Source organism: Microtus pennsylvanicus, chromosome 5 (assembly GCF_037038515.1).
Source record: "Microtus pennsylvanicus isolate mMicPen1 chromosome 5, mMicPen1.hap1, whole genome shotgun sequence".
NCBI classification, from domain to species: domain Eukaryota; kingdom Metazoa; phylum Chordata; class Mammalia; order Rodentia; family Cricetidae; genus Microtus; species Microtus pennsylvanicus.
In genome coordinates, this window is record NC_134583.1 from 133,598,994 (window position 1) to 133,622,150 (window position 23,157).

General features: G+C 49.2%; 1 protein-coding gene across 4 annotated transcripts in view; it reads left to right on the plus strand.

The window, feature by feature from the left end:
* Vti1a (vesicle transport through interaction with t-SNAREs 1A) overlaps positions 1–19,374 on the plus strand; it is a 345,424-nt gene extending 326,050 nt beyond the window's left edge. For all 4 annotated transcript variants that reach the window (XM_075974426.1, XM_075974424.1, XM_075974427.1 and 1 more), the window contains one exon: positions 16,926–19,374. Coding sequence is in view for 2 of the 4 variants with exons in the window: in XM_075974424.1 (XP_075830539.1) it covers positions 16,926–17,019 (94 nt within the window). In the remaining 2 variants the exon portion in view is untranslated. The remainder of the gene's footprint in view (positions 1–16,925) is intronic.
* The last annotated feature ends 3,783 nt before the right edge of the window (positions 19,375–23,157 follow it).

Consider the following 23,157-nt stretch of genomic DNA (forward strand, 5'->3'; position numbering starts at 1 on the left):
AACACATGTAATGTAGAGCCAGTCCCCCAGCCTGCTGGGACTGTGGCTTCTCACCACCTCTCTCTGCTGCCCCCCATACATCCTATTTCCTCATCACTGGCTGGGAGAGCCTTCCCTGCCCTGGCACAGGCTCTCTTCCCTAGCATCTCCCTCGGTTTTGGTTGGTCCGTCACTCACAGCAACAACACTGCAGCCTCAGGCTAGCAGGACGGTGGGCTCCCCCTGTTCGTTCCCCTATTCACCATAGAATTTGCCACTTGCAATGCTGCTGCTGCTGGCTGTGGGTTTTTCCTCATCGGATCTACCCATGGAGTCTCCATGCTAGACAATGATCGTGCTAGCGCACAAGCTAGGACACAAGATGGGCGTCCTCACTCAAAGTCCTGCCAAGAGCTTCTGAATATGCACTGTTACATTTCCAGCTGGGTTTGCACCTCCAGTCTTCCTCCAGAGATCTGCAGGAATGATCTTCACAAGCGGCCAGTTCCTGTTGGTTGTAAAGGGAATGTGTGCCAACCTGCCTCTTCAGTCATGACTGAAAGTCTCCTTGCTAGAGAGACTCTTGCCACTGTGTAGACAGGATCTGTAGAAAGTCTTTAGGACAGGAAAGACCTCATCCTTGGCTCCTTATGGATCGGGGGTCCTTGTTTTCCAGCCTTCCAAGGCAATCTCCCTACGCATCAGCTCAAGAACTTCCTCAAGTGCCCCATGAGTAATGGCCTGCTGCATAGCCCTTGGCCCATTCCTCCACCATCCAGAGTTTCCCTGCTGTCGTCCTATGCCCGTCTGCACCCTCCAGCTTCCAGTCCATGAGACCCACCCAACAGTAACAGACAGGACCTGATTTGAGCAGAATTCCTTAAGAAAAAAAAGCCCCCGTCATCAGCTTGTTTCCCTTTCATTTACCTCTATCATCTGGGAATACATAAGAGATAGTATCAGGCCCAACAAAAGGTCCATTCTGATATTATTTTCAGATTTTTGTCTAGACAGAGAAGACTAAGAGCTTGGATATCAAAAATACCTACCATGAAAAACAAGAAAGATGTGTTTGCTGGAAAGCCAGAGGGGTTAGTACCACTCATTCGTTTCTCCATATATATGAAGAAAAGAAAAAGTTTAAGCCCCACCACCCACTCATCAGGTGACTGGAGACTCTAGCTGCAGAAATATGCTGCAGGCAGAAGTTCTGAAAATCCCAGAAAGTGCTGAAAACATCTCTAAACAAGGTATTTTTCTTCTGCACCTTTCTTGCTAAAGGTCCCAATTGCTGCCAAGAAAACTAGTGAGAATGTTAGCTGCCAAATAAAAAATTTATGACAGTGTTTGGCAACGGACGATCTCGCTGCTTGTTTTCTGTATTTCCACGAGGCATTTGAAGGCAGTCTCTTTTTTCCTTCCCCCCTAAGTCCTCCATATACGCTTTGGGTGCGTAAACCTTACTGATCACTCTTCTGAGCCTGTTCTCCAATAAAAGAGCAAACTCTTATAAAGTAGGATTAAACAATATAACTTTCTTCCCCTTCAGTAACCTCTGAAAGTGAGGAAGCAGCCTTCCAATGGAATGTGGAGCAGAGGAGGGGAGTGGGGTGCAGTGGCTGCTTGTTAGAATAAACACATCCACAAAACGGAGTAAGAACCCCCTCTGTTAGCAAGAAGGCTCTTCTCCGTACAGTAAACCCTAGCATGTTTTGAACCATGCAAACCCCAACATCTTCACGCATAAGGAATGAGGGGACAAGGAACAGAAGTATTATCCCCAAGGTCACAGTCACACACTGCAGCCCTTCTGGACTAAAGCCTGGCTCTCATCTGGGTACCAGGGTACCTCTCACTTTGCAACTCATCATTGGTTTTGTTTGTTGATATTGCACACACACGGGGGGAGGGGGAAAGAGAGAGAGAGAGAGAGAGAGAGAGAGAGAGAGAGAGAGAGAGAGAGAGACTCATAACTCTCATGGCATATTTTATGAGAATTGGAATTCCTGGCTCTTTCTGAAAACTGTAACATTTGTTTTTCTAAAACTGCAAAAATCTAACACATTAAAACTGAATCAGAATACATCAGCGACTACTACTAAGATGGTGTTGCCCATGGGTACCAATTAAGCCTCTTGGCTAACTGGGGAATGTTTCCGAGTCTCTAAAATTGGAGGAGGGGCCTCTATCTAGACAGAGGTGTCTCTGGAATGAATCCGGGTGTTAACAGTAGTGCTTATAGTGCTAACCTGGGTTTATCCATCCAAAGCGGCTACTATACAAGGCCTGCAGCTGATAATTCATGCTGTCGAGCAAGCATCCCAGCATTTGAACCTAGCCAGAGCCTGTGTGGCATCCTTCCCTTGACTGGTTTCCGTCTAGAGTGTATGCCGCAGTATCTCGCAGTATCTCAGCGATGCAGGGGTCCTGGCTGAGCTGTGGCTGCCATTCTGCTGCAGCTGTGTTAAGGAAGGGAGTTCAGTTTGACACAAAGTGCTGCAGACAGAGCAGGGGTAAGCAGATTATTTCCGACAGCGTTAGGAGGTAACCGGAGGAAGATTAGTTCGACATGAGGCAGCTATCATAAGCAAATTAGAAAAGCTCCCCAATTAGGAGAAGAGACCCGGGTTTGTGCTGTTTATGATCTTCGGCTGAAAGGCAAAGTGTCCGTGTTATGGGCTGCAGGCTTGATTTAAGTTGAAATGTTGGCATTTCCTATCAGCGTATGTTAGCATCTGAGGCTGTGTACAGCCTCACAAATGAAGTAAATCCCCGCTCTTGCTGCTGACTGCTCCCTATTCTCGGGCGCTATAGATTGGGCCATGTTCTTCCTTGGCCCTGGAATAATCTCTGGGGCATATTATAATGTTTCTGTGCCGGGGGTATTCGACATGATTCCAACACTCCACACTTAATCTCCCTTGTTTGTCTCGGGGAACCAGTGTAGTGAAGAAGTCCTGAAAATGAAGCTCACAAAATGCCAGATACTGCAAGATAATCAGAAACTGAAAAATCTCTCCCTTGGTTGCACAACTGGAAATCGGCACCCAGCCGTGTGTTCACAAGCAGGGTGAAGCTTGTCTGCTAAACTGTTGGCTGTTCTCCAACAGGAGGCAAGACTTTGCTTCTGAGGCCCCCGTGCGGGTGACCAGGCCATCCATGCCCTCCACAGTGGCCACAGAACTACTGTTCTTCTGCCAGGTCCTCTCTGTTCTCTCTTGCTTCTTGACCTCTGCTGTTTGCAGTCAAGGAATGTGGGGTGAAAGCCTGAGCAGAGACCCCTCCAAACTCTACTGAGAAGACCTGATATTGTCATTCTTATTTTTTTAAGACCTAAAATATATTTCAAATGAGGTTTTATTTTCCTAGATTTCAAACAACTTCAGTGAGAATCTATTTTGTAGTGTTTTTGTTTTTTAATGTGTTTACTATGTTTGTTTACTGACATTCCTGGAGTTCTTTCATGCTAGGCAAACACTTTTTTTTTTTTTGCAATTGCAAACTGCAATGAACTGTAAAATCTCTATGCTCCTATCACCTAAACATAATCATCGCACATCTTAAGTATGTCTTTCCAAATAATGTTTCACATTTATGCATGTGTTTTCTTTTGCTAAAATTGGGGTCTTAGAATACACGCTAACAAGTGGAACCTTAACTGTTTGCTCTGTGACTGGGGTATAAGCCTTGTATGCTCTCGGAATCAAGAATCAACTTGTTTGGTTTGTGTAGTGGTCTTGCACACTTTTTTTGGACAGTCATCAGTACCTAAGTGGCCTTTGCAGCGGTTCTCAAGGCACTGATATCACATCCTCATTATCACCAAATGTAACAACAGTTGCCTTTCTCTGTTCTTATGTGTATGTTCTCATCCAGACATCCTCGGAAGCCTTGAAGTGTGTGTGTGGGGGGGAGGACAGACATCGCTATTCCGGACTTTATTCATAAATGCAAAGTGACCCAGTCGAGAGCAGGGTGTGGCCTGTGCAGTCAGATCTGGTTTGGGATGTCCAGCAACTCTGCCACTGACTGTCTGAGTGGCGTTGGACTTGCTAGCCCCCCAAACCTCTAAATGCTTTTATCAGTGTCGTTATGACAATTAGATGAACTCGTATGAAGTGCTTAGGGCAGAAGAAGGGCGTCCCCAAATACAGTGCACAGTGCGCACAGACCCGCAGGTGTCAGGCGCTGTGGCGGAACCTTGGCTCACTGCTGTTCTTGTGACCTGGGACCACTTCCAGTAAAACAGTCCCACTTCTTACAAAGTCATCCTTGCTGCCAGGACATAGGTCAGTTGACGGGCATGGGCAACTTCTTGGAAAAATGGTTACTCTGAGTACAGCCCACCACCAGCAGACCCTTAAAGATGTCTCTTTGGGACTGAGAAGAAAGTTCCTGCAGCCAGGCTTCTCTCGCCAGCTAATTTGCTCGTTCTCGATCAGCTAAACCATCAGTGAATACATTGATCTTTTTGTATTTTCCTTCCCACTTTGCGGTTCTGCCTCAGCTAGACCTAAGATTTCTCTGAACCAGATGGGCAGAATTGATTTTTATTAGTTCCCCGGTCTTGTGGAAAATTATCTCCTGAACCAGTTTTTATGGGCAGACTCAAAGCACAGCACAGGGTGCAAACCAAGCCGGTAGCAGTCAAAACTGTTGTCTGAAATGCCTTCAGACTGCAAGGCTGAGTTGATTGCACCAAACAAGAGCTCGCGAGGCGGAGGTGTGCCTTCCTGCTCATTATCACTGGGAAGGGGAGCCGAAAAGCCGGGGAAAAAATTAAATTTTAATAATGCCCATGATATTTTCTAAATCTTTCCTGACAGAAAGACTCTCATTATTTTTATCTGTCTCCGAGTGGGTTCTTTTAGAGGCATCTCAGAGATGGCCTCAGCTTGATTGTTTCCCGGGTTTTAAAGCGTCCGCAGAAGTGTCTATACAGAGAGACATACACTTCAGATTGTTCAAGGAAGGGCCGCAATGTGCCAGCATTTCAGGGAGTGTCTCTGCAGCCAGCATGGGCTAGGGATGCCTTCAGCTTTCACTAACGGGGTCCACACTGCTGTCAACACCCCAAAGAAAGGGGTCTCCATATCGACTACAGTTGGCTGTGACATGAACCCAGGACCTCGCACCCCTACCCAATAGTCCCAGGTTTTGAGTACATTCTAGAAATTGCCCCATGCTGAACTCCAAAGAATTTTCGAGAAAAAAGTAGGAAGCCCTTACTGTCTTGCTGAGTGAGAATGCTGGCTTTCCATGTAACCCATGGTGCAGAACTGTTGAGTATATGAGAGAAACTGAGACCTGCTGCATTAGAGCAGACAGCCTACAATGATGGGAATTCCATTTGTTATCTTTATAGTATCTGGGCCCTAAAAGACTATATAACTATTTGCCAAATATATATATTTAAATAAATATATATATGGGGGTGTATTTAGGCAAATAGCTATATATTCGTGTGTGTGTGTGTGTGTGTATAACATAATGAAAGCACAGATATAGAAAATGAAGCCAGGACTGAGGCCAGTACCTACACTGTGCATGTGTGAGTATGGACCACAAATCTATCCCCAGGCAGCTAACTCAAAGGGAGATGGATTCAGCTCCTTGAATCAATATCTGTAAGATAAAACTCAGATCTTTCTCCATAGGACACATGCTGAGTTGGGTAATAAATGGCGTCCTCGAGTGTCCTTAGAGGGGATACAGTGAGTCCCACTGGTAGCTTCTTCTGCTCTTGGCTCCTCTGTGGACCGAGCCGAACGAGAGCATGTGTGCGACCTGGTGTGAATATCCAGAACGGGCTTGACTGCTCCTAAGAAGACTCTAGATGGTCCCTCGCCCCTCCCCACCCCACACCCCGGTCCTCAGGCTTCTCAGTTAGTCCTTTCTGTCAGCTGGACCTTGGACGGGGCTGCCAGCGTTCATTAGAGCCCAGCTTGACATCTAGTAACCAGTGGGGTGCAGAGTTCACCCTCCATTGTGAAGATGAAAACTAGGGCACTGGAGGGAAGAGTCCCCAAAGAACACCAGAGAGTTGGCATTTGCACCTAGCAGGATGCTTTAACTCAGTCCCACAAATGTCCTTAGAATTGATTCCTGGTTCTACTTTAATGCAGCAGACATGGGGCCACAGAGTGTGCAGAAGCAGCTCCTGTCAGCTTGCTCTCTCCAGGTGTGTCCTCAGAGAGGCCTGGGTCTCTTTGTTACCTTAGAGATAAAGAAACAGGGACACGGATTTCTCGACAGACACGGGTAGAGGCAATCTTGCAAACTTTCTTTGCCCCTCAGCGTCAGTAGAGACCCCTTTTACCACATTTCATAGAAGGTGAACGGCCTGCTGTTGGAAATCACCAGCTGGCTTTCTCCAAGCCAAGACCATGTGAAGGTCAAAGGGGCTGCTGATGTACCATCTGGGCCTGACCTCGGCCTGTGCCTCTCCTGACCTTGTGAGTGCCTGCAAAGGCTACACAGGCTGGTTTGTGAATACTAGAGACCTCTCCCCGGCCTCTGGCATGCAGTTAAAAACTGCTTATGGGCTAAGTTTGGCTACTTTCAGTCCTTGACCGGGTTACTGATGCTCATACACAGGTTGGCCTCTGGCTTCTGAGAGCCCCAGGGTCAGGAGGGCTGGGCCTCCGGGCTCCTAGAGGGGAAGCTGGGGCTGCTGCACAGCCTCCCACCTTCTCTCAGTTTGTTCTCAGTCATCATTAGGAGTCTCACAGAAGGCGCACCCCGTCTGTCTGCCCTGCAGGGGTGCTCTGTTTGGCCACGCAGTTCAAGAAAGTGTTGACTTAGTTACCAGTATTTAAAATGTGACATTTTGTAGATTAGGTAATGTGGCTCCCAAGGTAAGAGCAATGCCCACTCTACAAACAGATGTGGTCTTGACTTCTCTGGAGTCTGAGCCTAGGGCCGTCATAACAGGAGCTGAGGGTTGCTTCTCAGGGACCGAGTGTGGGCGGGACACCCCTCAGGCACTCCCTTGCCGGGCACTCAGCAGGATCTGGAAGGCTGAGAAGCACCAAACCAGGGGGTGTGGAGGACCAGGGTCACCCCAAGAGTGGGTGTCACCTTCTCCCTTGGTGGTCCTGAGCCATCCAGAGTGGGGGGTAGCTAATAAATGCGAGTCACTGGGAAAATGAAATGACATCATGAATGCATCCCAAATCAGAAGAGGCCTCTTTGAGGACACTCCCTGAAGATTTCCCCAGCCCCGCCATCCTTTCCCACGACACAGTGAGGACAGCCTGTTCCCCAACTGGCTTCTTCTTCCCCCAGTTTCAGCACTCATGCTGAGTTGCATCTCCAGCAGACCTGAAGCCTTTCTGTGCCGCAGCTGCTCACCTATAAAGCTAGGCAGAAGTAATTCTAACATTCCCCCTTGTGAGAAGACACTAGAGAGCTGCCTCAGAGGACAGCTGTCATCCTATGCTCATCCCTCGGGTGTTCAGAACTGGAAGAGATGAGTGACCTTCCTTACGAAGCTCAGAGGACACACCGGTGTGCTGCTGAGTGAAAAAATAAAAAAGAACACACTATGGCGTAAAATCAGGATAGCATCTTAATTTACCGTGTATTTACATTAGACACTGAGGAAAGAACTGGTTGACTTTGGTTAATGGTCATACTGTATGTATTATAGGCTAAGAGTCCATGATCCAAAATCATCTATCTGAAACTTAAATGTCAATACTCAGGTTCAGATTCCACAACATTTCAGATTTTCACATTAAAGATATTCAACTGGTAAGAGCTGTATAAATATTCCAAAATCTGGAACACTTCTTGCTGCAAGCATGTCATGTAAGAATACTTTAGCAGAAATTGGGAAGACAGACCTCAGGCCTCATCCTTTAAAGAACTAAGGGGAGAGCAGACTGAGAAAGGGCACAAGACCGCCTGGTGTGGTGGCGCACACCTTTAATTCCAGCACTTGGGGATAGAGGCAGGCAGAGCTCTGTGAGTTCAAGACCAGCCTGGTCTGCATGGAGGATCTGTCTCAGAGACAGGATGTCTTCTAAACTGAGCAGTCTGTGTTTCATGAAAAAGATACTGTCTGTGTTCCTCTGCTTTTCTCTCACAGCCTCAGCCTGGAGTGTGAGACCAGGTACCCCATGGCGTTCTTCCTATTATGTGGAGGTGGGGACTGTGGACAAGATTCAGTTTGCCATCTGTGGGGTTTGAATGAGAACATCCCCATAGGCTCTGGCAATTGAACCCTTGGTTCTCAGTTGGGGGCACTGTTTGGGGAGATCTAGGATGTGTGCAGCCCTGCTGGAGGAAGGACATTACTGGGACTTAGAGGTTTCAGGAACCTTTTACCATCCCTGCCCACTGTTTCTGCTGCTTGCTCGTGGTTCACAATGCAAGCTCCTAGCTGAGGTTCCAGCCACCACACCTCTGCTTCTGCTCTGTTTCTGTAGACTCCAACCCCCTGGAGCTGAAAGCCCAGGTTAACTCCTCTATAAGTGACTACCACGTAGGATTGTCTGTGGAGGAGGAGTGTCCCCATTACACAAGACTGGTCCCTGGCCTCTGAGGAGTTTACCTTGGACACGTCCACCAACCTCTCAGGGCTCCACTGTTCTCTCCTCAACGTGAAGAATCTAGGCCTAGACCCAAAGCCCTTTGCCAACTCCAACAATCTGCAAGCCTGGAAGGGGCTGCACACACCTTGCCTTTCTGGAGCATCGTTACTTAATTCTCTTCGAGTCCCTTCCAAATCCTTTGATGGTAGCAAGCTGCCTTGATCCTATGTGGAACTGGTAGCCAGCAAAGCTGCTCTCCCGGCCTCCTGCTGTCACCAAGTCCATATTTAAGAATAGCAGTGGCCGTGGCACCCAGGCTGCGGTCTGATGTACACATTTGGCAATGCAGAGCTTGATGTAGCTACACATCACTGATCAAAACCCCTTGGACTTATCAGTGTGTCTGACAGGTACTCGTTGGCTGCCTTCCCGGGCTGGGGAGGGATCTCCGCGCCAGCCAATGGGACATCCTCCCTTCCCTTTTGATGTTGATGCTCCCACCTTGGCGACAAGGCTCAGCCCTGCTGGGGAGACTGTCAACATGAGGCCCCACTAGACAGCAACCTGTGGGAACAGCAGCCTGGTGAGCCGAGCAGGCGCACACTCCTCACCTGTCCCTGCTTCCCCACCAGCCCCTGGAAGTTTCCCAGGCAGCTTTCCGATCTCTGGCAACTGGAACCTCTCGTTTGCCCCGAAATGGCACCGCCTTTTAGAGAACTGTTTGCCAACTGCTCATGCATTAAAAGGCTTTACCCCTCAGTGCTTTAAAAACGTTCATCCCCGATGGCTGAGGAGTCAATTGGCATTGTTTGGGAAGAAACAAAGTCAAGTGTCACGGAGTAACTTGCTTCAGGTCACTCCAGGCAAAGCCAGGATTATGGGCACATGACAGATTGCCCTAGCCCTGGCTTGACTAATTACTGCCTTTGTTGTTAGCCTGTGTCACCGATTGCTCATCGTAGTGCCCAAAGCTCACGTGCAGTAGGAACTCTGGGTTCCCTGTCTTCTTCACAAGTACTTGGTCACACTTGCCACAGCTCTCAGTGTGGCTTCTGTGACATCCAGGAATGCGTGTCTCAGTAGCTTGTCCTTTGCGGCTTGGGGTGGGCAAAGCAAAGCAATGGGGCACAGCACACTGCCCGTTCTCTGTCCCACAGACTGGTATGGTTTTACATTCTTATGTGATTGAAAAAGTTCAAAACGAATAATTTTTGTTACTGGAAGATCGTATGGAATTCAAACTCGTATATTCCTAAAATTCTATTGTAATGCAGACCATTTTCATTTATGTCATGACTACTCTCTGCAAGAGCAAAGCTGAGTAATTGTGACAGAGACTATTATTTGCACGGCTGAGAGCATCTAAGTTCATATGTGGAACTTCGAACTTCTAGTACCCCAGACAGTGACCTTCCTTGACTCTTCCTCGTGACATCTGCTGAGGACATGCAAGAACAGGGTTGTTCCCCTAATCCAATGTAGCTGTGTTATAAAAAATTGAAATTTATCTATAGTCTGCACATACAAAGAAAACCACACAAGGAGCGGTGTGGGGAGCAGAGGGTGTAGCTATTAACCAAGGACCCTCAAAGATTGATAACAAGCCCCCAGAAGAGAGGAGTGTACTCAGAACAGTCTCCCCGGAGGCTCAGGAGCCAGCACTGACAGCACCCAGACTCTGGGTTTATGACCTTCAGAGCCACAACAGAAAGATTTCTAGCAGGTCTGAGGAATGGTATACCGGGGCAGCTCCATCAAATTATTATGGTTACTGTCTGGCCCTCTGCAGAACAAGCCTGCAGCTCCCCAATAAGCTTCGTAGAATTTGGGAATGGAGTCTGAGCCCAGTTGGCTCCCTGGATTCCTTGCTGGGGAACTCGTTTGTGTCTCTAGCTATAAAAACCTGTCCCTCCTTGGGGCTCTTCGATCATAGACTATGTCAAAATTGATGTCAGCCCATGTGAGCTCTTAACCGCTGGTGATGGCTGGAAAGGCTGGCCCTCCTGAGCTGTGTCGGGCATTCTAGACTAGTACTGGGCCGGATGAAGTGGGTTCTAGATCGCGTACCCCCAGCTCCACCTCTCTGTGGCTTTGGGAAGCTGCTCACTCTGCTCATAAGTAGAAGTTCTCATTCAGAGAGGAAGAATGCTTAGTCTTGAGTCCCCAAGTGCTCAGGCTGCGCGTAAAGCTTCCAGAGAATTCTCTCAGCACTGCCTTGTCCTTTAGGGAAGGATCTGAGATAAATCCACTGTAGGGTGCAGGGAAGGAAGGGTGCCATGAGAAACCATCATGATGTGAAAAACAAGGTCATGGGTTCATGTGCTGGCTTCATAATTTCCAGGGCTGCCAAAGCAACGGGCCTTAAACTAAGTGACTTCAAGCACCAGAAATGGTTTCTTGAATAGTTTCAGAGCCTTCAGGTCTGAAGCCAAGAAGTTTCCTGTACTCTTCAAAGAATACAGCCTTCTGTGCCTTTCCTAGTTTCTGGTGTGGCAGGCATTTCTTGCTTGTGGTAGCATAGCTCCAGTTTCTGTCTGTGCCTCCATGGCTTTATTGCTCATGTCTGCCTGTGCGCTCCATTGATTCAAGGACACATGAATGCCTTGAAACCAGATTATTTCTTTTCAAAATTCTTATTGAAGATCCTTCTTCCAAATGAGGTGACCTTGTGAGCTTCCAGGTGGAATGGCTTTGGGGATGGGGGGATACCATTCAGTAGAGTCCGTATGGTTATGGTTGAAAGCCATAATTCCCAACTAAAGTTGCCCACATCAAAAGGGAATTGCTGGTCTATAACTGGGATGCTTAAATGTGACCCTTCAGGTGTCAGGCTCTCAGATCCAGGGGTTGGCATGATGTCTTTAGCATTTCATCTCTTTTTCTTTGTCCACTGGCAGGTGACATGCTTCTCTCTAGAAGCATGATTGGAATCGTCTTCAGTAGCCCCAGGCTACCATTGGCCCTGCAATCAAACCCAGTAAAGGGGCACTGTGCTTCTCTCTTGGTTCTTATGTGGTGTTGACAAAGGTTTCTGTCCCACCCTGTCCCACAGCCATTTAGCCCCAAAGAAATACACAGAGGCCTACATAAATTACAAATTTATTGGCCTATTAGCTCAGGCTTTTTATTAATTCTTATAACTTATATTAGCTCATAATTTTAGTCTGTGTTAGCCATGTGGCTTGGTACCTTTTTCAGTGAGGCAGTCACATCCTGCTTGTTCTGTGTCTGGCTTCCTCTCTGGGTAATGACTACAGACTGAAACTTTCCTCTTCCCATAATTCTCATTGCCACGCTTCTACTTCCTGCCTGGTCACCGTCGCCCTGCCTATACTTCCTGCCTGGCTAACTGGTCAATCAGCATTTTATTAAAAATAATACAAGTGATAGGATAAAAGACCATTGTCCCACAGCAGTGTGGTTTGGGTGTCAGACCAGTTTTTGAACACATGTTTGTGCAAGAAATGCAGAGTTATAGTTGGTAAGGTTTGCCTAGGTCGTGTTCCACCTCTGGAGCCAAGATGAAGCCCACCCAAGGCAGCTCCAAGGGATGGTAGTGGGTGTGCCAAGCCCCATGCACCCCAGCAGGTGAGGCTCTGCAGGCATCCCTACCTGACAGTGGCCAGTAGCTGATCTTTACATTGTGCTTGTGTGCAAGAAACCCTTAGGGGTCACAGTATGTCTCCCGGGTGGCCTCAATCCTCAGTCTCCTAGGCTCACATGACCCCCACACCCCCCCCCCCCCGCTTCACAAGTAGCTAGAACTTTGTGCGCCTGTATTGCCACACCCTGCTCAAGCTCCCTCCCCCCCAAACATCTCTGCCAAGCTCTGTGTCAGAGGGATACAGAAGATGAAAGAGATTCAAGCTGCGGAAGGGCCACTTTTTACCAGAGAAAACTTCACAGAGACAGAAAGGCAGATGCCTGTGTGGCTAGCAATGTGGGAAGCGAAGCGCAGGGAAATCCAAGCTGGAGACTGCACGGGCCGGAAGCCCTTATTAGAAGGTGCCCCGGATCAAAGACTCGGTGTGGAGCAGTGACTCAACCCAATGTGCCTTTTGGTTACGAATAATAGAAGACCCAAATCAAACAGTCTTGAAAAATGAAGTTAATTTATTTTTTCATATTAATCAAAGTTCAAAGGAAGGGTGGCTTGCTATAGAAGTTTATCTTACCTTCAGGGTGGGGTCCTGGTTGTCTCCCTTTCATGGGCCAGCTTGTTTCTTCAGCTGACTTCCTCATGAAAATAAAATGGCTGCCACAGATCGAGGCCTGACATCAGCATCCCAAGCTGTCTGGGTGACTAGTCTTCACAGCAATGGCGGAGATTCCCTCTGCTGGGCTGGCTCTACCTGTGGAGCCAAGGATGGCAGGAGGAGTGGCTGCAGTCCTTACCTGTGACTCTCGGGATGCAGAGTGGCCTAAGCAGTTTGCTGAGGAGAGCACATAAGGACACCGTTGCCCAGGAGCCCTCAGCAGCCTTGGCCCAACTGAAGAAGCTCCTGGTTTTCAGTGAGAAGCTTCTGGTCAATTGGACGCAGAAAGAGTCCGGCTCTAAACTGGCAAGAGGACTGAGCGGGTGACGGCGCTGCCAGACCTGCTGAGCTGAGATCTGGAAGGAAAGAACCCTCTCCTCTATGTTGTCCTCTGACCTCCACATTGACAGAGAGAGAGAGAGAGAGAGAGAGAGAGAGAGAGAGAGAGAGAGAGAGAGAGAGAGAGAGAGAGAGAGGTAATTTTAAATTCTATTTATTTAAACTTTATTTTTTTAAAAAAAACAACTTTTCAAGATAAAGAGACCAAAGTTAATCTTCAAGGGAGGAATTATGAGCTGTCGTCCAACCCTGACTTCCAGGATGTGTGCACTCCAAACCTCAGTGTGCTTGGGCGGCCCCTTCCTTGACTGAGAAGGCAGTAGTCATGCTGAAGTAACAGGCAATCCCCAGACCTCATCACCTTAGAATCCAGGAGAGGCCACGGGCAGTGATGCTCTGGATGCTAGCCCTGGGGTGCAGGTCCTGTGTCCTGCCATTGCCATCTCTGGAATACCCGGGCTGTCCATCAAAACAGTGAGACAGGAGTCCATCCCGCTAGAGGATGGAATGCTGAAAGTCAGTTTCTTTTTCGTGGGAGCAACAGCTTGCTGCCTTTTTTTTTTTTTTCATGAATTCCAGTGGCCAAAGCAAATCCCATGCTAATACACAGCACCAAGGACCAGGTCAGGGTGGCAGGTGCTGGATGCAGAGGAGGACGCAAGCATCTAAAGAAGAGCCATGGGGAGAGCCAGCTACAGTGCAGTCTCCGCGCCCCCTCACTCTGATCAGGTGGCTGCCTGCCTCCTTCACTTGCACCAGCCTTCTATGATTCTGCATGCCACACACCAGAGCCGTTTCCAGAAGGGGAGGAGACTGGCAATGGAAGATTAACCGCTCCCTGGGTTCCACACAGGGATCAGCATTTTCAGTAATACTGTGTGAGTTTAACCTTAAAGTAAATGGTTAATTCATCTTATATCAACAGCACTGTGATTCATAATGTAAACTTGGAGAATTTTTGATGTTTCGAGCCCACATTCCTTTTAATTTGCCTCTGCATTCTTTTAAAGCCACAGTATGCTCACTCGGTGAATGCAGCATGCAAATCCGGGTTTCTGCCCAGAGGCGATTTAGCCTGGCTGCTTCAGTAGGCGTCTTTCAAGTGTATACTCTTTCTTAAATTATTTACTGGGTAAACACACTTTGCATTTTCAAAAGGGAGATTAAGACTGCTTGCTCCTGGCCTGTTGGAACATCAAGGCCCCTTACCCAGAGTTAAGAGCAAGTTATTGGGGCTGCCCCCAAACTTCTTTCCTGGCTTGCTAGCTAGCAGTGCTCCTTGACCTCGCTGACTTTTCTGACTCCTCCCAGCTCCACAACCCTGCACCTAGCTCCGCTGGCCAGAGCAATAGGGATTGCCCAGCAGCAACGGCCAGGAACTCTTCTCCAGGGTTCTTCATAGCTAGAGTCTGCCACTCCCCGTCTCCCTGCCGGCTCAGTCCTGTGCACTCAGGTGCATCATTTTCTCTTCCTAGAAAACCATATTTGCCCGAGTCCTTTGCAGCCTGAAGCTGAGTTGATGGCCCTGCCTGTCGGGCCTCTGCTCTCTTTGTCTCAAATGTCTGGCAGCTTTCTATAGAAGCAACAGTGTCTTCCACCAGTGCTCACCCATGAGCCTGGACAACCAGTCCTTCCTCCAGCTGTCTGAGAGGGCCCTGTGATAGCTCCATCTTTAGGGGCCCGCTTCAACCTTCACCTTCATCCTTTCCTACCCTGACATTTTCCTGTCAGCTGAATTTGCCCAGATATCTCCTACATCCTCCTTAGAAGGGGATGATTACAGTCCCCAAGGGCCACAATCTGTCATTACATTCCTGAGAGAGTTAGTTCTCTGTCCTGCTCCCAAGCTCTAGCCACAAGCTCTAGAGGTGAATTCTACACACTCTGTACAGGCAGACGCACCAGAGCAGCGGACAGCTGGTGTCAGGGACACCCGTGGGCACAGGCAAAGCCTAGTTAAGAACAGCTAAGACTTGGAGATGCCTGTGGTTTATTTTGTTAACATGTTCCAGATAAAACCAGTAACCCCATAGGTACGCTTCCTCTGTGTCCATCTTGGATGCTTGGGGCTCTCATCCCACAGAGAAGACAGACAGTTGTCACCCACGCTGTACAAGAGACGCATTACCACAGGTTACCCACAGCAGAATTGGCTAAGTTTTCATGCTTTGAATGTGTGTTACTGCCGAGATTCAGTTCTGCCGATTTCCTTTGTAAATCTGACGTGGGTGACCGTGGTGAACAGTGACTTCAGCAAACAGAGCTGTGGGGGCCATTCTGAGGACCTGCCTCCTCCCTTCCAGGGAAAAGGAGAAAAACCAACTGAGTTTTAAATGAAGCCTAAGTAGTACCAGTCCGTGTTCCTAATTAGCCGCACTTTAGAAAGCTGTGCGTCCTTCTTGTTTGCTTGTGGGGTGGGACAGAGACTCCGTCCTGCCTCCTGGGTAAATAGGGCCTGTTGAGTCTGAATTAGCTGTCATCACAGAAGAATTAATGTGGGGTACAGGCTTTCTGGTGGGACAAGAAGAAATAAACAAGATGGATCTTCCCCGAGCCTCGTGTGATGAATGAGGACAGGGCGCACCATTCATCTCCCGCGAGAACAGTGGACGTGGACACTAAAGCAGCTTTGCGGAAGACGTGTCAGCAAATGGCCGTCATTTTGTAACCTGTCAGGAAGACAGGGGGCTATCCTGTTAGGGGACACAGGGGAGTCACTCTAATGGGATGGTGCCCACCCGTCTGTGAAGAGGGAAGGGTGGGTGAGGAGTATGCCACCCAAACCGCAACCTGATGTCATCCTCCATCCCAGCCGCAGGGACCCTGCTCAGTGGAAGCCCGACTCATCCTCACACGCCCCTCCCCGGGGAAGGCCCTGTCCAGGGGCCCCGTATGCATGTGAGGACAGGACTCCGCATGGGCCTCTGCGCAGGTGGGGTGGAATTGCTGCAGGCTGGAAGCCGGGTGGGCAGCCAGCTAGACGGCCAGCCTCTCTGAGTTTCTATTTCGGTGCGCTCTATGAGAGCAGCGAGCGTGGGCGAGGCTGTGTGACCCAGGTTCCCTTTGAACGGTTCAACAAAGCATTGTGGTGTGCGACCTCTTTTCTCAGAATGAGGTAACAAATTATGAAATCACTTCAGCGGAAGCGCGCTGCAGGCATCCGGAGCGCGTGTCTCCTCTGCTTGTCTTTCTGAGGTCAGCATCGGCAGAGCTGGGCTGGACCAAGGGACCAGCATCCCCCAGAGGGCCCACCCACAGCCACTTGCCAGGCACCTAGAGGACTTTCTGTTACTCTCATTTCCATCCTTTGACTCCAGGGAGCATATGTAACGTTTCCTCCTAGCCTGACGAAGCCATGAGCCACACTGACAGGTGACGGCTTCACAACCTAAGCTGCAAGTTTGACACTTGCTTCTTAATCCTCTCCTCTCCCCGCTAAGTCTCTCACTTTTCCTGAGGTATTTTTGTTCAGGTAAGTACCTCACTGACATATATTTCTTTGGAGTCTTTTCGTTTCACGGGAAACACTGGAGGAAAAAAAGTGAGGTTTGTCTGACATGCTAAATTAGGAAGAGATGCTCGCATAGGGCCCTTGATCACTTAAAGAGGCTACGTGATGCCCAAATGTTGGAAAGCCCTTGGTTCCCCTTCGCTTTGGGGCAAGCATTCTATGTGGAAGTTGTTCATAGACCTGGAAGCTCTCTGTGTGTGCGTACCTGCCAGGCTGTAGTTCTTCAGCCAGCTTGGCTTGGGCAGTATTTGTCAAAATGCTGTTCATTTATCCGTGTGCATTTTTCTTCTCTCTTTCCCACAGAATCATCCAGAACCGCATCCTGCTCGTCATCTTGGGGATCATCGTGGTCATCACCATCCTGACCGCCATCACTTTCTTTGTCAAAGGGCACTGATGCATCTGCTCTCCCTTGATAAACAGTGATCTTGTCTTGTTCGGAGTAATTAAGACAAAATGGTCACATGAATCATTCTGTTGTGTTGACAGGCCCCGGGTGACCCTCTGTCCCTCCCTTGCCACTGTTGAGCTGGAGCACAGAGAGTGTAAAGATGTTTCTGTCCCCATCTGCATGTGGGTTGATTTCCTTTCTGAGGTTGGTCTTTGCCCAGATTTGTCGGGTTTTTTAATAGGTAAAGGTGAATACTTATTTGCCTTTAGGTAACTTCATCTGCTGTCCAAAATAGCTTTGGTGACATTCTTCCTTGCCTTGTGGACATGCCTGGGGTCACGGCTGGAGAGAGGACGTGATGACTCAGGCACAGAAGCCTCTCTGTGTCACTTACCTCTCTTTACCAGAAAGGTTTCTGTGATGTCCATGGATAACATGCCAGAAAAATCAGAGGCCAGCGCCCATGAGCAGTTCCAGAGGTCAGCCCCATCCTTCCTGGCATAGTGCGCACAGCCATCTTTCCCAGGCAACTTTATTGCAAAGAAGAAGATTCACTGTCACTTGCACAAGAAATTGACGTAGCACTTTCCGTAGCTTTTTAGTATGTGTGTGTGTGTGTGTGTGTGTGTGTGTGTGTGTGTGTATTCACAAGGAAGAAATATTTACTCACCTTCCCCAAATGCCATAGTCCCCAGACTCTGCCGGCAGTGTGAGAACTGGCACAGTATTTAATTGTGACCTCCTCTTCCCTGCCTGTGTAAGCATTTCTGTATCTTCTCTGCTTTAATATGTGCTCAGTCAGCGGCCATCCTCCCTCGTTCACGCAGACAACGGTCTGAGAAGGTTCTGTCCACCTCCCGTCCAGCATGAGGATTTCAGAGAGCGTGAGCAGGACTCCTCCGCTGTGGGCATTTAGCCTGTGGTGATGAAATGGGAGGGCGCTGTAGGACAGTCCACTAGGCAGACCTTGGTGGGAAGTGTCCCCTCACCTCCTCCCGCAGTGTGGAACTGCTCGGGTTTTCCCAACGACCATCAGCAAAGCCCTCCTGGGTTCTCTCTACGTTCAGACCTCTGTCACACTCCATGACTTTCTTCCTCTTTCTGCCTGAGGTAACGGGAATTGTGAGTCCATTTGTGATCAGGCCTAAAAGTTGCCCAAGCTGAGGTCGTTTTCCCTCCAGTCATGAGCAAAATGTGTTTTTCTTAAGATTTCATAGGCATTTACAGGTCTGTACTATTGTTTTTAATATAATTGGAAGCTTTGAATTTTTGAAAAGCAAGTCTTTTCATAAAAGATGCTAACCACCTATACTCATGGAGCAAGATCATACTATACTTGCTCTCCCAACACACACACACACACACACACACACACACACACACTCATACTCCAAAGAGAACCATTATAGATTAGACAGGAAATACAAAATCCACCAGAGAAATTGTGCTTGTGTAAACAGGCCGGGGCCTGTATGTGTTCAGATAAATCATTTATTATTGTGTAAATAAAGGTGTAGTGTCTGTGTCGGAAGGGTGGGATTTTGGGCGACCAAAGTGGTACAGCCGTGGAGAAGGGCCGGAAGCTGTGCTGACTCTTCTGCCAGCTAAAGGGACCAGCTCAGAATCAAGAAACTTTGATTCTGATCACTGAATTCTGGGCCCATTAGAAGCACGGAGACAAGCCACCAGCCTCTGCTGATGCTGGTGAAGTAGACTGACGGCTCTGGTGGCCTCCAGAAATGGGGTTCCTCAGTTAGGGGTATTCCGAGTTCTAAGCGTCTCTCCCACCTGCCCCCACCTTCCAGTCCCCTTCTTCCCAAGGCCACCTAACAAGCAGGGTGGAGCCGAGCACGGGCACTTGCTGGCCCCGAAGCATTTCACTGAAGCCTGCCTTGTTCGCGCAGAAGCAGAAGACCCGAGAAGCAGGCATTTGCTGTTCACCTCTCACTGGCTTTCTCTGCCAAGTTCCCTTTTGCTGCTGCCAGTGATTTGGGAGTGGAAACCTGTGAACATACAACCTTGGACCCAGCAGCTCCATCACATCCTGACCAGCTCTGTCCTCCTGGCGCCATGGGGAGAATTGGGGCTGGGGCTGTACTCCCCTCCCTCCCTCCCCCTCCAGGCCAGGAAGAGTGTGCGAACCTGGAACAGGTGCCTGTGTGTGGAAGGTTCTAGGTTCCTATTCTGTAGACTTCGGTTGTTGAATGTTTCTGAAGTTGGGAGCCTTTGTTTCCGAGTGTGTGGGAGGTAGGGGAGGATGGCTGACAGCAGGGAGGAAGAGGAGGAGGAAGCCCTCGCCATATAAAATTCATGCAGACTAAACAGTTTCTGGGACAGTATAAATAAAGCGGATGCAACCTCGCTCCAGAATCAAAAGCAATTTAATTAAAGTCTCTTAAGTTGTAAAGAGTTTTAAATGTTCCGTGTTGAAGGCAGATGCCTGCAGACGCACTGGGCCTGACGTCAGTGGCCAGGCCTGGGCTGGGAGGCCATTTGCTATTCTGTTTCAGGCAGGCTGGATTGTCTTATTTTGGAACCAGCTTGGTGGGGGGTTTGCTTTGCTACTGCTTCTGAGCCCTGAGCTTCAAAGACTGAAATTAATGGCGAACAAAATTGTGCGGCTCTGGCCGTCCCATGCGGGGCATGCCCGTTGAGGGTTATCATTAAGTAAAGAAATAAAGAGGGGGGAAAGCCTGCCTGCTCCAAAAACCTCATCAGATAATGACCTCAGTGATTGGGTTTTCATTACCAAACAGCATCCAGAGATTATCAACTCCTGGAAGAAGGGAGGAGGCAAAGAAAGGAAGAGGCAAGCACTGCCTTTCTCTCTCTCTCTCTCTCTCTCTCTCTCTCTCTCTCTCTCTCTCTCTCTCTCTCTCTGCACATCTTTTCTTTAAAACTGTCAGATCATTTCAGTATTTCAAATCCGAGGAAAACAGCCTGCCTGCTGCTGTATTTGAAGTTGTAATGGTGTCAAAAAGTCACGACTGACTGACAGCCGTCAGTCCCAGAGGGGCTCATTAAATCATAAAAACTTGACAAGGAAATAATTGCGCATGGCCAGCGACTTGGCGCCTGTTTAGACGGTTTTATTGTCTTTCATTATCGGTCCCCGCCATTACGTTCATTAACAAATTGCATTAAACAACTGTTAAGGGCTAATGATTTGTTTATCGCTTTTTTCTATTATTATTATTTAAACATTAGCTGTGTCATGCGGTACCCAGCAGCCTCTTGCCATCATCTGACTGAATCTTCTCCACTCCGAGCCCTGGGTACCGCTGGAATATGAAATAGATTATTCATTACACTCCTCTTTGCCGCTTATTTGGTTTCATGTAGTGTCTTCCACAGAGAAAGATGAAAACTTGTCAAAAATAGGTTATATCTTATTCGAAGGGGCAGCAATAGCAGCAGGTACAGGCACACTTTAATATTTAATTAAGGTTGATGTTAGCCCCTTTAAATGACTTCAGCTGTAAGTTATATTTAAATGCAGAAGAGAAAAATAATTGTTCTTAATTTGCAACCTGTTCGGCAGGCATTCTTCAGTGGGCTCGCTGGAAATTTAGAAGGGAATTTTTAAATAATGAAATTTCTCGTCATAAATATTTATCGTCGTTTGTCTACGTAGCTGGGAATTAAGCACAAGTGACGATTTCCTCATCACTTCGGTGTGAACCGCAGCCTCTCCGGGCACTCCATGCTCGGGAGTAGAGGTGGTAAAATGTGTCTGGAGGAGAAGGCCCACAGCCTGGGACCGTGGGTTGTCTGTGGCCCACACTGCTTTCAAAGGAGCGGCTGAGTCCCCAGCCCACGGGCCTCTTGCCTTCCCCTTCGGCTGAGTGTGTGCTTGGGAGACTGGTCTGCAGTAAGGGCAAACAGGCTTAAAGAAAGCTGTGTGCGCCCGGCTGGCTGGCACAGAAAGGTGTGCTGCGGTGTCTCGGGACTCTGTGTCGCCAACTGAAGCTCATTACAACCCCTGCTTCCCTAATGGGTGACAGGAGCAGCCCCGTGCAGGGACTCAGCCTCCTCCCTTCTCCTTTCTTTGACATGCCATTGGTGAATTGATCGACTTTTCCATGACTGCGACCTCAAGGGGCCAGAAGAGGACGGAACCCAATCATGGTCATCTGAAACCAGAAGTCCTGCCGTGTCCCCTTGTTGTATCTGATCACCCCTCTGTTTAGTTTATGTAACTATGGAAACCACAGTCTCAGGGCCGGGTACTCTGGTAAAGGCCAGGGACAATAGTACCTTTTCTCCATCCTGTCCCTGGTCCCCCGCTCCCATCCTAAACGGGCAAACCCCAGATGGTCCTGCAGGAGTCATGAGCCAGCCAGGAGGCATCAGGCCTCATTCACTTCTCCTTGATCACTGTGGATGTAGAAACAGTGTCCATACCTGGGTCTGGAGGGCCTCCGGGCTCCGGTGATGAGAGTCCATGTTAGTCACATGACAGCTCACCTCCTGTCAAGTGACCTCCACACCCCAGCAGAAGACAAGCTCGACCCATTTTTCCAGTGGGAAGGAAGCGTGTGTGGTTAGCCAACCCCTACTGAGAAAGAAACTATCCTCTGTCTTGCTTTCACCCGATGCTGTGACCTGCTGATTTCAAACCTGACCCTGAGCTTAAATAAATACTCTTGTTTCTGTCCCTCACCTGGGATGCATCCAGCCCGGCCTAGTGGCATCTGCCAGGCTGTCCATGTAGTCATTGTCACCAAGGAGGTGACGAGGCAAATGGCCCCGTAACGGTCTTGGAACCAGCAGGAACCACACGAAGATGGACAATGTTTAAAGGTGGCCGGGGGCGGCCAACCCAGACAGAAAACAGATGTGTGACTGGAGCTGAGGCAGCCAGGGGCAAACTTCCCACTATGGAGCCTGTGACTCCAGTCAGGGCCTGGTTACCAGAGGCAAGTGGCAAAAGCAAGACAGGTGGGATCTGGGAGCAAAGGACCAGATAGTGAGCTGGGAGCAAGAGCCACCCTGGCAGGGAACATCCTGAGCCCATGGTGCCCTTTCTCAAGAGGAGCCAGGGACCCCTGCCCAAGTCACCCATGCCATCCTCTGAATCGCCTCCTTACGTTACATAAACAAGGGGGGCATCCAGGTGAGGGGGAGCCGGCTACAGGCAGAGCGCAGGCCTGCAATTCTGCCAACTCCCACCCCGCCTTTCCTTCGTCCAAACAAGGCCCTTTGGCATGAATAATAGCTGGGGAGGCCGGGAAGGAGCAAAGCTGCCTCTCCACCAGTATTGATCTGCAGCCTGCTCATCCGCCAAGGACTGCCTGGGCCTTTCCTGCGGGCAGGCCCACACCGGGGCCCACGCTGCAGCCTGGCTCCTTCCAGGGCCTCCCCCAGGTGTGTTCAGGGGGAGGCAGTGCCAGGAAGCTGGGGCACAGGGAGCCCAGGCACTTCTCCACAGCTCAGCACAGCTTCAGTGCCCCAAAGTTTTTGTTTTCAACTTGTTTTGCCACAAAATGCCCTTGTTAGAAAGAAACAGGGTTTTTTTATGATGAGCCCCCACAGAGTTAAGAACGAACACATCCTCAGGCTCCAGCCTCTCTGCACAAGGTTCTGCCAAGGGCCCAAGCTACAGCGGTCTCCTCAGCCGACCAAGAAGGCCCTGCATCAGAGTAAGTGCTGGCATACCTTAGTCTCTCTGGTGACCCTCTGCTTTTCCCCACCCCAGTTGTAGCTCTCCTCCATACAGGAAGTCCTAAGACTTTTGTCCCTGGAGGGAGACACTACTGTGACGTCAGCTAGGCCCTTGTACAGGAACGCTCTGAAATCCCACCATGGCTCCCTTTGGCTTCTGACTCAGGATGCTGGGGAAATGCAGATCCAACCTCCCCAAGTGGCCTCGGTTGCACCGGCCACATATATTCTGGTGGAAATGTCTGCCTGTCTCCTGAGGCCCCATTTTGGGTGTTCATGGGGTCAGGTATGTAAGTCAACACCCTGAAGTTTCTCCTGTCTTGGTCCCTCGGAGTAGTAAAGTCACGGGCTCTGTCTTGCGTTAGAGACCCACACAAACCTGCACCCTTGACCAGGTTGTCAGGCAGACATGAAGTCTGAGGATAAGCTCTACCAAGGAGGAATGGGGTGAGGATGCCCTGGCGGTCCTTATGAAGAACC